The following is an 18,477-nucleotide window of genomic DNA, read 5'->3' as shown; positions in this document are numbered from 1 at the left end:
CTACTCCCCACAACTAGAGAAAGCTGGTGCAGCAACAAAGACTCAGCACAGCCAAAATATTAATAAATAATTTTTTAAAATAAGAAACAGTTAAGATGGTAAATTAAAAAAAAAGACAAATCTATCAATACCTGCTGCCTCATTATACTGTGCGCTGTGAGGCACTGGAGAACAGCAAGGTATGGTGTCTGAAGGAAAGTTACAGGGCTCAAAATAGCCTGGAGTTAAAACTCCCCTCCAGGTCCTCCCACCATTCTATGCAAAACAAAGAACTCTCTAACCAAAAAAATGAACACTAGGTTGATTATGCCCAGCTCCCAGCCGATCCAGCCTCTGGCCAATCTCCAAAATTCCTTGCCCCAGCCATTTAAGAGATAACTACTCTGAACTACCTTGGAGAACAGGCCCCCTTGAGACAGTAGCTTTCCATATACATGCCTATATATACTTAGTCTTTTCTTGGGTAAGGGCAGCAGCTCGCTAATCTGACTGCTGCCCCTTCTCACCTCATTAAAGGTGATCTGTTCCTGTAAAGTGCTGGTCTCTGTCTCATTCTTTTTCTGAACCTCGCCTTCTCTAACTCCGTACCTTACAGTGTCTGCACTTGCTAAGGCTGTCCCTGGCAGCTTCCATAAGAATCCAAGCACACCACGTAGCTCAAATTTTCTGAAACTTTGACTAACAGTAACCTGTGATGCGAGGTCAAGGGGAGGGACCACATCATATTTGTTGTAGCATAGCCCTGTGGTGAGAATCCCTGGTGGTTCAGATGGTAAAGACTCCTCCTGCAGTGCAGGAGATCTGGGCCAGGCAGATTCCCTGGAGAAGAAAATGAATGGCAACCCACTCCGGTATTCTTGCCTGGAGAGTCCCATGGACAGAGGAGCCTGGCGGCCTCTAGTCCATGGGGTCACTAAGAGGCAGATACGACTGATAGACTAACAAGCAGCCCTGTGGTGACTGGAGTTTAGCACCTGAGTCCAGGTGTGGGTGCTGGCTGGCTGGGTTACCTGCACTGCCATTGATGTGCATGTGGGAACCAGCAAGGGATCTGCCAGCGATAGCAACACTTCTCAAAGCGATTTCTAGGTATTGTCTACCTTGTGTTATATTCTCTTGAGTTCTGGAGGTCTGTATTGAGTTTTATTTCTATATTATGGCTGCTGAAGACATTTCTAGTTTTAGTGTCAGATTGTCCTTGTAAGTGAATGTGTAAGAGTTCCTAGCATTCAGTGATCCAAAAAATGATAATTACTACCGTTAGTTAGTCCCTCTGTCATTCTTTTTTAAAAATTATTTATTTATTTTTTGGCTGTGTTGGGTCTTCATTTTGACGTGTGGGCTCAGTAGTTGTGATGCGTGGGCCTAGTTGTCCTGCAGCATGTGGGATCTTAGTTCCTTGACCAGGAATTGCATCCAGGTCCCCTGCATTGGAAGATGATTTCTTAATCACTGGACTACCAGGGAAATCCCTCCATCATTCTTTTTACCACATCTTTGATTTCATGATGACACAGTTATAAATGACACCACGAAACTTATCTTAAAAAAAGAAACTTATCTAAGATATATTAGCATAGAAATTAATATTTGGCTGCAAATTGATAGATCCAGCAGCTTCTTTGCTAACTTTGCTTTTGAAACTTTGTCTTTGTAAAATAATTTTGAATTATAATAAAAGCCACAGAAATAGCACACAGAACTCCTGGGTTCCCTGAGCCCCAATTCCCCGATTGTTAGTGTTTCTGACCTGTTTGTGAAGTTACTGACCCCTAGTACTTCAGTGTTTCCTACGTCAAGGATACTCTACTGCAGGGCAGTACTCTACAGGGCAGTCATGGGAACCAGGAAATTAACATTAATCCAGTGCTACCATCTAGACCGTAGCCTCCATTCAAATTTTGCCTGTTATCCCTACATTGCCCTTAATGCCCAAACCAATCCTCCGTCACAGATTGTATTAATATTTAGTTGTGATGTGTTTTGGTCCGTCAATTTGGATCAGTTCCTCATCTACCCTAATATTTTATGAACTTGATCTTTTGAAAAATTGTAAGGCAGTAACTTTATAGAATTTGGGTTTGATGATGTTGCCTCCTGATCTATGCTCGTTTGTAGACACAGAAAGGATGCCATCTCAGTGTCATCACAGAAGCCACACAATGTTAATCTGCCCTGTTACCAGTTGTGTAAACTTTCCTATCTTGAATGGGATTGGATCTCCCAGGCCTCTGCACTCCAAAATTACCAAGTATATTGCATGTATAAATCAATAAATAAATTATAGATACTCTGTGAGAAAGTACTTTGAGGTGGTATAAAGACAGTTGGGGCTTCCCTGGTAGCTCAGCTGGTAAAGAATCTGCCTGCAGTGCAGGAGACCCAGCTTTGATTCCAGGGTTGGGAAGATCCTCTGTAGAAGGGATAAGCTACCCACTCCAGTATTCATGGGCTTTCCTGATGGTTCACATGGTAAAGAATCTGCCTGCTATGCAGAAGACCTTGGTTCAATCCCTGGGTTGGGAAGATCCCCTGGAGGGGAGGGTATGACTACCCACTCCAGTATTCTTGCTTGGAGAATCCCATGGACAGGAACCGAAGGTCGCAGAGTCAGACACGACTGAGCAACTAAGTACAAATACAGTTGATCCTTGTTATTTGTGGTAGTTTTGTTTTGTAAAGTTGTGGTAAACACTGTGTTATAGAATGCTGAAGCATTGCTCTGGGGGAAATACGGGTTAACTTCACATCACAATATAATCATCAATCAATATATAACCTTGTGTTTCTGTTGAAAGACACCTTATTTAATATAAGTTGTTGATTCATTAATATTGAACCCACAGCCAACAGTAGTATAACTCATGCCTAAAGGAAGCTGATTCCATCCAGTTGGTGATGGACAGGGAAGCCTGGCATGCCGCAGTCCATGGGGTAGCAAAGAGTCTTTCAGTCGGAGCGACTGAACTGAACTGAATTGACGGAAGCTTACGTAACACATGAATTAATCATTTCTCCAAGGACTTTGGGGTGGCTCAGTGATAAAGAATCTGCCTGCCAAGCAGGAGACTCTGTTTCAGTCCCTGGGTCAGGAAATTGCCTTGAAGAAGGAAATGGCAACCCATTTCAGTATTGCCTAGGAAAGCCCATGGACAGAGGAGCCTGCAGTCGATGGCGTCACAAGAGTCGGACACGACTTAGCAACTAAAACGTCAACTGCCAAGGACTTCTGGTTCCTTTTAGTGGCAGGTGGCATTTAGAAACCAAGAACTGGGTGCTAGATGGGTTCATTGCTACCGGTGTGTCGTTACTTCTGTCTTGTTAACACACACACACACACACACACACACACATCTATTATCTATCATATCTGTCTATCTATCTATCTAGATAATGAGCCCCACCAGCCAAAGGCAATCCTGGAGATCTGCACCCCCCACCTGCGTCACCTGCTGCAGGGCATGTAGTTTGAAAGTTTAGTTTGAACAATAAGGGAGGAGGAAGGTGGAAGAAAAAAGGAAACTAGCTTAGAGTTGTTCAGAGTATGAATGCTTGCTAAATTCTTAAGTAATAGGTTTTTTTTTTAATAAAAGAAGAGAGAAAAACATAACATGTATTTTTAGTTAGCTTTGAAATTAGAAGGCTATTTTATCATGCTAAATGGGTAAACAAGAAAAACCAGTTTTTCTTACAAAAAACTAGTATCTTAAAATATTCATGTTATACATATGTTATCTTCTTGGGTTTGCAAGTTTTATTGTATATTTTCCCAGATGTTTTAGATTCAACACGTTGGCTTTTAATTTACCAGCTAGCTTAATTTGAATCTTTAAATGTCCATGGGAAAATCTTCTTAACTTTCCAATTTTTAATTCTGGAGATGGCATTTTGATTTGCAGTATTTATAAGAGAATACTGGATAATTTTATGAAATATTTTATATTTTTTCTGGTGTGTTTATGTTAAAAAATAAAGTATGCATCTTAATTTTACTTTTAAAATATTTATTTAAACTTTAAGCAATTAAATTATGATATAGAACATTAAAATCAGTTTGCACTTCAAAATGATAATAAACAGTCTTGACTAACTCTTAAATTCTAGTGAATAGGCTATGAATTATAGCTTTAATAATGCTGTTGCTGGTTAGTAGCTTCAGTCGTGTCCGACTCTGTGCAACCCCATGGGCTGTAGCCCACCAGGCTCCTCTGACCATGTGATTCTCCAGGCAAGAATACCGGAGTGCGTTGCCATGCCCTCCTCCAGGGGATCTTCCTGACTCAGGGATTGAACGTGCATCTCCTGCATTGCAGGCGATTCTTTACCATTGAGCCATCAGGGAAGCTTTAATAATGGCTGTTGCTTAATTTTTAGGAAATTATTTTATTATGTTGTAGCATAAGGAGATAACTGTTCTAATAACTGAGAGACTCTGTATCTCAAAAGTAAGGCAGCTTACCTTTTCTATGAAGATGTATAAAGATCATGCACATGTGGGTTAACTCACATTACAAATATGCAAAAAGTACAAAAGCATACACTCAAGAATCTTTTCTTGTTTCTCTTTCCCAGTCTTACTCCTGTTTACATAATTTCTCGGTATTATATATATTGAAAAGTATACATTCAACCATATGTAAACACATTGTTTTCATTTGTTTTTACTTAAATATTTACACACACACACACACACACACACACACACACACGCATGTATATGGGCTTCCCAGGTGGCGCTAGTAGTAGAGAACCTGCCTGCCAATGCATGAGATGCAAGAGATGCAGGTTCAATCCGAGTCCAGAAGATAATCCGGAGAAAGGAATGGTCACCCACTCTAGTATTCTAGCGTGGAAAACACTATGGACAGACGAGCCTGGCGGACTGCCGTCCAAAGAGTCACAAAGAGTCGGACTCGACTGAAGCAACTTAGCACGCAAGCACGAATGTATATGTATATTTTTGTACAGCTTGCTTTTTTCATTAGTGAAAATATTTTTTGGAGTTCCTTTCATGGCAGTACACCAAGCTCTATTTCATTTTTAACTACTCCATAGTATTTCATTACATGACTGTGCCCTAGTTTATTTAAATGTTTCCCACTAATGGACATTTGGGGTTTCCCTGGTGGCTCAGACAGTAAAGAATCCTGCAATGCAGGAGACCTGAGTCTGATCCCTGGGTGAGGAAGATCTCCTGGAGAAGGAAATGGCAACCCACTCCAGTATTCCTGCCTGGGAAATCCCATGGACAGAGAGCCTGCCGAGCTGCAGTCCATGGGGTCACAACTGAGTAACTAACATCACCAACCCAACACCATTGATGGACATTTAGTTTTTTCTCCTAAATTTTTGCTTTTATAAACCATGCTGCAATGAAACTGAACATGCATCTTGAAGCATATATATGACAGTTTTTGTGAAAGAAATGCCTAGATTCAAGTGAGACTTTTCTCTTTTCCTTGAGAGGCAGCTGGACAGGTACAGAGCCCCACCTCTGGGCTGTCTGGCTCCTTCAGATATCATTTCTGTTTGTTCCTCAATCCAGAGTCCCTGGAAGTATCTGACTTGGTGACCTTATCTCTTCTACCCTTCTAATTGTATTATTTCCTGTTTCTTAATGAGACGGGAAGAACAGATGTCCGATAGCATGTACCAGTTCCTCTGCTGTGGGTGTTTGCCATGTCAGGCCAGAGAGCTGGCATCTCAGAAGTGCATTTACTCAGAGAAGTGTTAGTTGGGCGAAGCAAAAACTGTTAATTGAGGGCTATATTGCAGGTACTTTACACATTTAATAGTCTTCAGGGTCTTAACAAAGATTAACATTGATTAATCAATTTAAAAAATGCAGTTCATTTATTCTAAGCAGTTTTTGAAACAGAAGTCATAGGTTGCCTCCTTCTTAGAAGGATATTTGTGTATGGGTATGTTTTTAGCTTCTTTGTTAAATTTCGTTATCCTAGTTGAACAATTAAAAAAAAAACCACCCAAGTCTATTTAATAAAGGGGACGAATTCTAATCATTCATCAGGTTTTCCTGTATTGCTGAATGGCTATTTCCAGTTCATTTCAAAAGCAGTTCAATTTTCTTTTTCTTTTCCATCCCTTGTTTATAACATTCATTTGTCATTTTTGTCATTTTGTAGACCTACCAAGAGCAGCTGTCAGGATCTTAAGCAACATGACATTCCTTTTTGTGAGTTTGTCATACACAGCTGAGAGTGCCATTGTAACTGCTTTCATTACCTTCATCCCCAAGTTCATCGAGTCACAGTTTGGTATTCCAGCTTCCAATGCCAGCATCTACACTGGTAAGGCACTGCCATTAGAACTCCTTGAAACCATGATCATTTTTTGACCACTAAACTAAAGTGCAATGAGTGAAGACAAAGTTCGTTCTAACATTAAAGGGTTAAAATTCAAGTTCATGAACAGCAACCTTCCCCCTTCAGATTTTAGGAGGCGGAAGTCTTTGAATGTTTTCTCTTTGATTCAGACTGTGTTACTGTGTGACATTTTTACCAACTGTGTTTTGGAAAAGGGAGAACTTTTCATACTTGGGTTTTTAAGAGTCTCAGTTTGAAAGAATAAAATAGGCAAAGTGTTCAAACTTAAACCTGAACAAATTTTTTTATGGGTTGACATGAGTCTGACAATGTTTAATTGAAAAAATTTGATAATCTGAAATAGAGGTCAATTTCATGGTATCAGGATTTTCTCTTCATAAATGTGAGCAGATTTTAATTCTATTACTGGAGGTACTTGAAGTTAGAAAGGAAATCTATAAATTTTGTCTCAGGTGATGTTTTATGTTTGAGGAAATTGATTTTTAGAAGATTTTGGTACAGGGACCCATAGCATCCAGTGATCAGAGCTTTCTTCTCACAGTAAATTGGGTTCTCAGTAATGTGGAAACATGAATTCTCAGATATTGGGATTTTCAGTGTATTGTACCATAGAATATTCTGGGTATTTTCTTCGTGGTTTCAAAGGTGATCAAATAACTGTACCTAAGGCTTTATTTATTAATAAAGTGCATTTAAGCAGTTAAGTGGAGAATTGCAAGAACTTTACAGATGGCCTTGGCTCCCACTTTCTCCTCCATGTCCACATTCAAACCCAGGAAGCTTGGATTAAATTAACAAACAAAATTATATTATTTGTAGAAAGAGCAGTTGACTTGAAATATTTGAGTAATCATTTTGTTCCATATTTCACTTTGCCAATAAAAAGACATGCATATTGAGTTGTAGGCCCATCATAACAAATCTTTTTATAAAGAGTATACTTCTTTGGACCTTGTAATTGTCACCTATAATTTTTTTTTTTCTGTTGGTTTTAAAGAAATATATGTTTTCCTTACATTAGGGTAAAATTTACAGATTACATTGTAATTTGGTTTTCAGATATCCTGAACATCACATTTCTAGTTTAATTCCTACTCTAACTCTGGGGGCTGCAGTCCATAGAGTTGCAAAGAGTTGGACACTACCAAAGTGACTGAGCACACCTTCATCCTTTGTCTTAAAAAAAAAAATTGATTAATTATTGGCTGTGTTGGGTCTTTGTCACAGTATGGTTGGGCTTAATTGCCCCAGGGCATGTGGGATCTCAGTTCCCTGACCAGGGATTGAACCCACGTCCCCTACAATGGAAGCTGGATTCTTAGCCACTGGACCACCAGGGAAATCCCTACACTAACCTTTGTTGAGCAACAATTCTTGCATAGGGAAACCATGAGTGGTCTCATAGTTAGATCTGAAGCTATGTAACTGTCGAATGTAATCTCAGCATTTCCTACTCTGTATTTAAATATTAAAGGTGTTACTGGAAAGAAGGTTCATAGTCAAATAAATTTAGGGCTTGCTGAATTAAAATACTACAGAGTTCTTTGCTGTTGGACTTTTCATAACCCTAAGAACCCTTGGAGGAGGAAATGGCAACCCACTCCAGTATTTTTGCCTGGGAAATCCCAAGGGAGAGCCTGGTGGGCTACAGTCTATGGGGATGCAAAACAGTCAGACTTGACTTAGCAATTATACAACAGCAATATACCAATGTGCATTGTGAACTCCCAAAGGAAGGTTCCGAGTATGGTCTCTCCCACATTTATTTAACCATGGAATCTGGCTTTTTTTTTTTTTTTTTTTAAAGGCATTCATTCTCATGAACAGTGTTTCCCGGGGCACATATCAGGAAATTCTAGTGACGAGGGAGCAGAGATGTCTAGATCATCCCATTTGCCTCCAGACGGACCATTTTGATCTCAAGGTCTCCTGGGCAGTGGTCCAGTGATGAGCTGGGTTGGAACTGATGCATGTTGAGTGTATATTGACCAAGGCCATCTCTTAATTACTGGTCCAGTCAGAGGCTAGATAGATAACTTCTGTGGAGAAATAGAATAAAGGGGGTGTTTGGTTGCAGAGTTCCACAGTGGTATGTGGTCAAGGCAGTGGTCACTGGATGTGACCACCTGGGTAAAGAGGGTATAAGAACTAAATCATGAAATTCGTCCATCCTCTGTTTTGACATCTGGGTTAAAGGAGCAGTATCACACTGTGCCAGTGCCACTCTGGTTTCATCAACAGCAAGTTTTTTTTTGTTTTTTAATCTTTACCAATGCAGTTTATACAATGTTTGGTAGTCTTTGGTATTTTGATCAAAGGCCTTTCATTTCTAGCTCACATACTTTTTCCTTCCTTTCCAGACAGATAAAAAATAACAATAGTTAAGAAAGTCTCCTGGAGAAGGGAATGGCAACCCACTCCAGTATTCTTGCCTGGGAAATCCCATGGACAGAGGAGCCTGGGGGCTTCAGTCCATAGTGGTCATAAAGAATCAGACACGACTGAGTATTAACTTCTGCACTTTCAAGAGATACTCTGATTAAGAATAGTGGATGGCTTGTCATTACAATATGGCTAAACAGGACTGAAAATTCTTTTTAAAACTCACCTTGACTTTTTAAATTTGTAAGGATTGAATCCTTCTTACTCTCCAAGCAGAGATCTGTATTTTTTAAGAACTTGTTAAATGTTTTGTATTTGAATCCCCTTCTATGCATATAAGTAACTTGGAGAATGAAGAAATGTATCTGGAGGTGAATCTAAAAGTAGTTTTAATTTCTCCTCTGACAAAGTTTTTGAGTTAAAGTTCTTTTTTCATTAAAAAAAAATTCCTTGCCCCCTCCATAGCAATTTATTTTGTTGTGTTATATGGTGGAGGTGAGGCTCCATACATGTATCAAAAGACTGGCTTTTGCTCACTTGCCCCCTTGCATAGTCATTGAACACTCTGAGTACTATGGCACTGTGCTGTGTGTGTGTGTGTGTGTGTGTGTGTGTGTGTGTGTGTGTGTGTGTTAGCAGGTAGGGGGAAATACAAAGACTCAAACTTGAACCTTAAGTTTCTTATAGATCTGGGAAGAGAGAGAGAGTGAGCTTATGAAAAAAGTTTAGACAAAGCTGCTTAAATAAATCAGTGGAAGCTTTGGGTTAGTGTGAGTTGCGTTTCATGGAGGAGAAATGGCTTTAACCAGGCTTTATTTATTTATTTGGCTGCGCTTAGTCTTCACTGGTACACGGGCTTTTCTCTAACTGCAGCAAGCGGGAGCTGCTTGCTTGCAAGCAGGCACTACTCTCTGCTCATAGTGCCTGGGCCTCTCGTTGCAGGGCTTCTCTTGTTGCAGAGCATGGGCTCTGGGGCACCAGGGCTTCAGCAGTCGTGGCTCCCTGGCTCTAGAGCCCAGGCTCAGTAGTTGTGATACACCGGCTCCTCGGCATGTAGGATTCTGGACCAGGGATTGAACCCGAGTCTCCTTCACTGGCAGTTGGATTCTTTACTGCTGAAGCTCCACCCCCTACCCCCCCCCCCCCCCCCCACTGCGGCAGGGCAATGGTGGTATCTAAGGTGGCTAATACATTTACCCTCATGCTGCTAATTCACTGACTAGGCTGTCAAGTGTTTCTCTCTAGGTATGTTTCTAATCTAGAAAACAATAATTTGGACTGGAATGAATTTGATGACTTCTTCCTGCTCCAGAATCTTAGATGAAATAATTTTCCCAAGGCCACATGTACCAAATAAACTTATTCTTATATTCCTATAGAGTCATGTGATTTTCTTACAAGGGAAATAGTTAATAAGCAATTCATCACTGGGGTATTTTTAGTAATGTTGCATCACCACAAACTTTGGCTATGTCCAGCATCCTTTGATCTCTTTTTCTTTGCTGTGGGCAACCAGAGGTAGTTCATGGATTTCTCTTGGGATTCCATCTGTCACTTCACTCAGTGCATGATTTTAGCCACGTCACTCAACTGCTCTGTCTCAGTTCCTCATTTGTAAAATGTGAGCGATCCTCTCCCAAACCTACTAACAGAAGTTCAATGAGATAATGATATCTTAAATAATTTGGCATACAGTCATAGATGATCAGTAAAACCTTTGCATGTTGTAAGATCCTGTTGAATTTAAATCCCCATTGAACAGTTTTGTTAGATTTTCTGATTTAAAACAAACTTTCTGTTAGTCTAATTTAGAGTGGCAATTCGAAGGCATTTTGTTAAATCTCATCTGATAAGAGGAGTAATACATTCAAATGAAATTATATGGAGTGACTATTTTCAGTCCTGATCATAGGAATAAAGTGGCAGAAACCTTCTAGGGCAGGAGATGGGCAGAAGATGCTGAGGAGGGAAATTCATGGTGTAATGCATCATGAATCCATTTTCCTATCTCTGTCTCCCAGTCTCTCTCTCTCTCTTCTTTCTCTGTTTCTCTCTCTCTCTTTCTTAATATTTATTTTTATTTCTTGGCTGTGCTGGATCTCAGCTGTGGCTTGCAGGATCTAGTTACCTGACCAGAGCTCGAACCGAGGCCCCCTGCAATGGGAACTTGGAGTCTTAGCCACTGAACCACCAGGGAAGTCTTTCTGTCTCTCTCTTTGAATTTCTCTAAATCAATTTACCAAACGACCAGCCTCCTGTTTGGCCAGTTCTCCAAGTGACCATTATTTCTTTTGTGATTCGTTAGCTTTATTTACCTGGAGAAGGAAATGGCCACCCACTCCAGTGTTGTTGACTGGAGAATCCCAGGGACTGGGGGCGGGGGGAGCCTGGTGGGCTTCTGTCTATGGGGTCACATAGAGTCGGACATGACTGAAGTGACTTAGCAGCAGCAGCAACAGAATCAAAAATTTTATTCTAGCAAATTTGTATAGTGACCAGTAAATTTAAGAAAACATAGTGAATGCATGGCTTTTTATATGTTTGTTGTGCTTTAATCCACAGCAGTCATTATTCTTTTTGATGTTCCAATTGTGCAGTCCTTGGCCTCTGGGAGCCCCTTCAAGTTAGCATCTGTATATCCTTTGGAACAACCTCAGTAATCTTTATGGTTTTCTGCCCTAGACCTGTGATCAGTCACACTTCTCCAAGGAGTCCTGGTTCCTTTTAGAATAAATGATCTTTGGAGGTCACCCTCTGAGCACTGGGGTGATCATTGGTACAAGCTGTTGTTTGTAGGCCTTTTCTTTTTTTAAATAAAAAGAGGGAAGCAAATCATGAAGTTATGTGATATTTCTGCTTCAGTTGTTAAGAATACAAGTTGACACTTCTTTGATACATCTTTTTGCTCTAGTATTGAAAATTTTTCTTCCTAATGACTTTTACATAATTACTTTATCCATATGTGTATGTGTGTGAGCATGAGTTTGAGTATAATGGTTTCAAATCATCTATCAGTATTATTACCGTGGAATATGACACACAGTTTTAGGTGTCTCTGTGGTTCTTTCTGTCCATAGGCTATCTGTTAGGGATTTGCAAAATACTGTGGCCTAAAGTTATCTGAAATAATTCCTCTCTGTTTCGTTATGGCCACAACCTGATATACTGTGGAAATTATTTGCTTTAATTTGTTTTTAGTTTTTTAGGATTTCTTTATTTTTTCATTTGTAAATAAAACAATTTATTTTAATTTTTTTTAATTGGCTGAAAGCTGCTTTACAGTTTTGTGTTGGTTTCTGCCATAGAACAATGAGAATCAGTGATAATTATATATATATCGCATCCCTCCCTCCCCTCCCCTCATCCTGCCTCTCTTGGGCATCACTGAGCACCAGACTGGGCTCCTTGTGTTATTTAGCAGCTTCCCACTAGCTATCTGTTTTACACATGATTGTGTGTATATGTCAATACTACTTTCCCAATTCGTCCTACCCTCTCCTTTCCTCGCTATGCCCACAAGTCTGTTCTCTACTATGTTCATCAGTACCATTTTTCTAGATTCCATATATATGCATAAATGGCAACCCACTCCAGTTGCTTTACCTAGAGAATCCCACGGATAGAGGAGCCTGATGGGCTGCAGTCCATCATGGAGTCGCAGAAAGTTGGACAGGACTGAGTGACTAATACTATTTTTTTTTCTATTTTTTGATTTTTAAGTTAAATTTGGTTTTTTAAATTATGGAAGACATTTATATGATTTGAAAGTCAAAACAATACAACGAAGGACATTCAGAAAAGCTTCTTCTATGGGTCTGACGCTGTGCCAGTTGCTGGAAACACTATGATGAGAACACAGAAGGATCCCACCCTCAAGGACCTTATAGTCTAGTGACCCCAATGGGCTGCTTGTGTTCCCAGACAAGTTCCTTAACTTTTATGAGAGTTACAGGTTGTGATGATTAAATGAGGGCATGTAGATGGTGTGCTTAGCACTGTGGCTGGGAAGTAGCTGTTAGTAATAACTGCAGTGCCCACTTTATGAGGGCTTCCCAGGTGGCACAGCAGTCAAGAATCCGCCTGCCAGTGCAGAAGATGCAAGGGACTCTGGTTCGATCCCTGGACCAGGAATGTCCCCTGGAGTAGGAAATGGCTCTAGTATTCTCACTTGGAAAATTCCATGGACAGAGGAGCCTGGCGGGCTACAGTCCATGGGTTAGCCAAAGAGTCAGACACAACTTATCGACTAAACAAAAACAACAACAAACGGTAACCTCTTCAGTCCTCAGTCTCATCTTTGGAATAAGGGGTTTAATGAGGCCACCTTTCACCAAAGAGCAACTGACTGACACCCCAGTGTCTCCTCCACACAAAGTCCTCTGATCTTTGTGAGCAACTTCTTTTTCTAGGCATTCAAGCTAGTGTCTTGCCATTTCACTTTGGATGTATGTAATATCTTTTCCTGGCGCTTTAAATTTCTTTTATAGATATACTGATTTTTTTTCCTCCTTTGGTGCTTGTGACAGAACTGATGTTGAATTGCCATGCTTTTTGCTTTTTTTTGGAGGGACTGTCAAAGAGTAAGGTAGGTTGATGATTAAATTTCTCCTTTTAAAAACTCCAGACATTTTTACTGAGTGTGGTCCTGTAAAAGTTCATACCCTGCTGAAGTGAGGTGATCCCTACCCACTTTGTAGTGAGTCAACATCTTAGAAGAGAAAGGTGATGGATTTTGGAGTCATAGGTATGGGTTCAAGACCTGCCTCTGCTATTTATTCACCATGTAACCTTGGGTGAGTTAATTAATTTCTCTAGCCTCAGTTTTACTAGCTGCGAATCATAGCTATTTAATAGCTGGTGTAATCACAGCTATTTAACTGGGCTTTTTGAAATTTTAAAAAGTTTAAAAGTGACTTACTAAGTGTAAAGAGCAACATAAATATTAATAATGAGAACAACCCTGGATTTCATCTCCATTTACCAAGTATTTCATTCTCCACAATAGGACAGGAGAACCAGGATTGTCATTATTTTACTATGTATTTATTCGGCTCTGTTGGGTCTTAGCACATGGGCATTTTGCTGTGGTGTGTGGGTCACTCTAGCTGTGGCTTGAAAACTCCAAAGCACATGGGCTTAGCAGCTGTGACTCGTGGGCTTAGATGCCCCATTGCATGTGGGATCTTAGTTCCCTGACCAAGGATCAAACCTATGTCCCCTGCACTGGAAGGTGGATTCTTAACCACTGAACTACCAGAGAAGTCCCAGAACCAGGATTATTACTGAAAAAGATGAGGAGGAGAGGAAAGTAGAGGCTGGAGTATAATATTACTTGTTTTGTTGATAGATAAATAAAAGGTACAGGCACTAATTGAAGGATTCATGGCCTCATTGGTAGTGACAAACTGGGGCTGGAGACAAACTGTCCTAACACCCAGCTCTTGCCACAATTTCTCATTTCCTCTGAGACGCTGCTAACTTGTAAAAGTCATGTCCAGACCTAGTGAATATCTTGGCCCTTAAGTATAACCAGAATATAGTTACTACTACACAGACAGGAAAATAACTTACTCTCTTCAACTAAACAATGAGACATGTGCTCTGACATTATTAGAAGTTGGAGTAATGTTCTTTTGTAACCTGAACCGTCTCATCATGGACCACAGAAAATTTGCTTTGCTGCTGGGTTCAACTTCCCGTTATGGTATCTTTCCATTGGCCATAGGGTAGAACATGGGCTTACTTACATTTATTACTATTAGATGGATTAGATTTCAGGCTAATGGTTAATTTTTTTTCAAGTCATTGTATTGAAATTTTTGTTATATCTCTGTTTGCAATAAAGATGACCATAATTCCTGTTGGTTGTTTGATTTAAAAAGATATTTAAAAACATTATAGGTGCATACTTATCTTACCTGAACAAGGAATAATTCGTGTATAGTTGTTTTGTGTACAGTAGGTCAATATTATTTTGTTCCATCTTTCCTAAATTTTCTTGAAATATATTCTATGGATATACCAAACCCTTTTGGAAATGCAGCTGAATTTGGTGGACTCGTTCGGTTATGGAGCAGCTGTGTAAATGTCCATATCCTTTGATAAAATTTTCCAGTAGAACATCTGTTTTTGTGACATTGCAAATTTTTTGTTATTGTTCTTTTTTCAACCTTGTTCTTAGAGATAGTTATTCATGTAATCAATGGGTTTATAGCCGTAGTTACAAGATATATATTGTATATATATCAGCAAACTGTCAATTTGTACTTGACTTTTGTTTTGTTTTTTTTTTTGACTTTTGTTTTTTGAATGAAGTCATTAACTTCACTGGGCAAAGCATTCTACACAATAATTGAAGATTTTTAGGGAGTATGTTTAAAATAATTAAGGAAGCAACTTTACAGTTGCCTCAAGTATTGTAGTGGAGAGGGCAATGGAACCCACTCCAGTATTCTTGCCTGGAAAATCCCATGGATGGAGGAGCCTGGTAGGCTGCAGTCCATGGGGTCGCTAAGAGTCAGACATGACTGAACAATTTCACTTTCACTTTTCACTTTTCTGCATTGGAGAAGGAAATGGCAACCTACTTCAGTGATCTTGCCTGCAGAATCCCAGGGATGGGAGAGCCTAGTGGGCTGCTGTCTGTGGGGTCGCACAGAGTCAGACACGACTGAAGCAACTTACCAGCAGCAGCAGCAAGTATCATAGAAGCGTCAGGTGCAATTCTAGTGCTGATAGCTAATAGTAGATAAGTTTTTGTTTTTAGATCAGATTCCCAAGAATCTTGGAACAAGGTGTCAATAGAAACTTTGTGTTCATATAAAATATCTGCCCAATGGAGAATTTTACCTTATGGTAGATGCTCTGAGCCCATCTTAAAGGGTCAGAACCTTTAAGAACGAAGGGTCATCATCAGGAGGTATATAGCAATCTCTGCTGCAACTTCCGATTCTGTGGTTCTATGATAACAGACAAAACACCCAAATAATTAATTTCATATTATATGGGAATAATTTTGAAAATGTTAGTAAGCTCTAAAACATGCTAGTAAATATTAATACTAAAACACAATGTTCTTGTCTGCTCTAACAGGCTGAAACTTGAGTTGCACCTGTTAAATTGCCTTCTTTTTAAAATTCTCTCCACTTCTCCATCTTTAATGGTTGCGTTCAGTTTCCACCCAGTTGTCTAAGATGTCAGCTCCTCCTTTCCAGTTTTGAGTGAAAAACGACTTCATTTGGCATGTGCCTGTGTGTGCCTGTGTGTGCTCAGTTGCTCAGTTGTGTCCAACTCTGCAACCCCATGGACTGTAGCCTGTCAGGCTCCTCTGTCCATGGGATTTCCCAGGCAAGAATACTGGAGTTGGTTGCCATTTCCTTCTCCAGGGCATCTTTCCTACCTAGGAATCAAACCTGCATCTCCTGTGGCTCCTGCATTGGCAGGCGGATTCTTTATCACTGCGCTACCTGGAAACCCAGGTGCCTTGCATATCCTTCATTCTGGTGAAAAGAAAAATGTGAAAAGATCCAGGGCTACCTTTGAACCTGGTGGAGCACCCCTGGCTATTAGTTGGAAGGTACATTGCACTGATTGTTGCTACACTGTATTTTTCCTTTGCTGGTTCACTTGTATCATTTGGGGTGAAATTTAAAATATTTATTGCATTTTTTTTTATTCCTTTAGCTTTTGAGATCTATTGTTGCCTTCCAAAGAGAGGCTCTGTTTTAAAAATGTGTGATTTTATTATTCATAATCAAGAGTAGATAAGGTCTGAACAGGGAGGGAAAGAGACTAGTGTTTTACTGATAGATTTAGACTCATTGGTGGGTGGGGCTTGTCATTGCAATAGGAAGGTGCATAAGAACCATGTCATCTGTTTCTTCTCTATTGCTTTCTACTCAATGGCTGTTCTTATAAAATTGATTTATTAATGGACTTTTAAAAATGGAATTGCATATTTTATTTTATTTTTCTACTTTTGGTTGCACCAGGTCTTCACTGCTGCTCATGGCTTTTCTCAAGTTGCAGTGCGCAGGCTTCTTATTGTGGTGGAGCACAGGCTCTGAAGCGCATGGGCTCAGCAGTTGTGGCATGCAGGCTTAGCTGCCTTGAGGCATGTAAAATCTTCACGGAGGGATCAAATCCATGTCCCCTGCTTTGGCAGGCAGAGTTTTATCCACTGTACCACCAGGGAAGTCCATTAATGGGTCTCTGAAGCCTAAATTCTCATTAACAGTAGGTTTGATATCCTTCAAAGATACTAAAAGATCATTAGATTACTAGGCTATGTTTTCTCTCATTAAAGTTACATTAAAGTTATTTTGTGGATTTCATTACCTGTGGAAATATGCATGTCATTTGAAACAAAGAAGCACTTTAGGTTAAAAGAGAGCAGTATGTAGCATACTGGTTACAATTTCCATCTCAACTGTCCCTGCTTTGCCCAAAGTTCTTATATTTTCTGGCTTAAGTTATCTCATTCAGCAAACAAGTTAGTTAATTTTTGAATTTTTAATTTTCATTAATTTTTGAATTTTCTTCTAAGTATAAAATGTTCTGATCTCTTATTATCTTCAGAAACACTTTGATGGATAGATAAAAACAGTGTGTAATTGGGTGATCATTTATTCTCTGCATGCTGCACTTCCTTTCCTCTAGGTTTTTGTTCAAGTGGCCCCTTGTCAATGAGACCTTATCCAGTATACCCCATTTAAAAATGCATCTCCTCTCTCAGGACTCCTGATTTTCCTTGTTAGGCTGGACACTTTTCTCTGTGGTGCGTTTTATGGTCCAACACTCACTACAGTTTCCTGTTATTGGTGTATTTTTTATCGTCTCTTTTCCTCACAGTAGACTATCCACTCAGTGCAGGCAGGGTTTTTTTGTCAGCTCATTCACTGAGTATCTTCAGAATGTAGAACAGAGCCAAAACATAGGATATACTCAGTCAGTGTTTTCTATTAAATTAAATATATGTTTTAAAAATTATATGTTTTTATGAGCTTTCTGAGGGTTATACCAAATATAAATAACACAAAAATGAATTTTAACTTAACCACTATTGAAATGATTGGAGGTTTAAAAACAATACAATAAAGGGCATCTACAAAAAACCCACAGCTAATATTATACTTAGTAGCCCTTAAGATCAGGAACAAGACCAGGATGTCTGCTCTTGGCACTTCTATTCATCACTGCACTGGGGATTCTAGCCAGAAAAGTTGGGTAAGGGAATGAAATGAAAGGTATTCAGATTTGAAAGAAAGATGTAAAACTATCTTTATTCATAGATTAGCCAGTCTTGTATAGAAAAGATCTTTGAGTACACTAAAAATTATTAGAACCAATAAATGAGTTTAGTGAGGTTGCAAGATATAAGACTAATAGAGAAATACCTCAGAGATATTGTGGGTTAGGATCTGCAGTTAAGCAAATATTGCAATAAAGCAAGCCATGCAAAGTTTTTTTTTTTTTGTTTCTCAGTGCATATAAAAATTATATTTATAGTGTGAAAAAAAAAAAAAGAAAGTCGCTCACTCCTGTCTGACTGTTTGCAACCCCATGGACTCCAGCCCACCAGGCTCCTCTACCCATGGAATTCTCCAGGCAAGAATAATGGAGTGGGTTGCCATTCCCTTTTTCAAAGGATCTTCCCAACCCAGGGATCAAATCCAGGTCCTCCAGCATTGCAGGAAAATTCTTTATTGTCTGAGCCACCAGGGAAGCCTCTATTTACACTGTACTAGAGTGG

At 39.6% G+C, this 18,477-nt stretch overlaps 1 protein-coding gene across 2 annotated transcripts in view; it reads left to right on the top strand.

Moving 5' to 3' along the window:
* SLCO5A1 (solute carrier organic anion transporter family member 5A1) overlaps nt 1-18,477 on the top strand; it is a 151,777-nt gene that overhangs the window by 83,392 nt on the left and 49,908 nt on the right. For both annotated transcript variants that reach the window (XM_069601035.1, XM_069601036.1), the window contains exon 5: nt 6,144-6,308. In XM_069601035.1, coding sequence (XP_069457136.1) covers nt 6,144-6,308 — 165 coding nt within the window. The remainder of the gene's footprint in view (nt 1-6,143; nt 6,309-18,477) is intronic.

This window comes from Ovis canadensis, chromosome 9, assembly GCF_042477335.2.
Source record: "Ovis canadensis isolate MfBH-ARS-UI-01 breed Bighorn chromosome 9, ARS-UI_OviCan_v2, whole genome shotgun sequence".
Taxonomy (NCBI): domain Eukaryota; kingdom Metazoa; phylum Chordata; class Mammalia; order Artiodactyla; family Bovidae; genus Ovis; species Ovis canadensis.
This window is presented reverse-complemented; position numbering and strand designations above follow the sequence as displayed.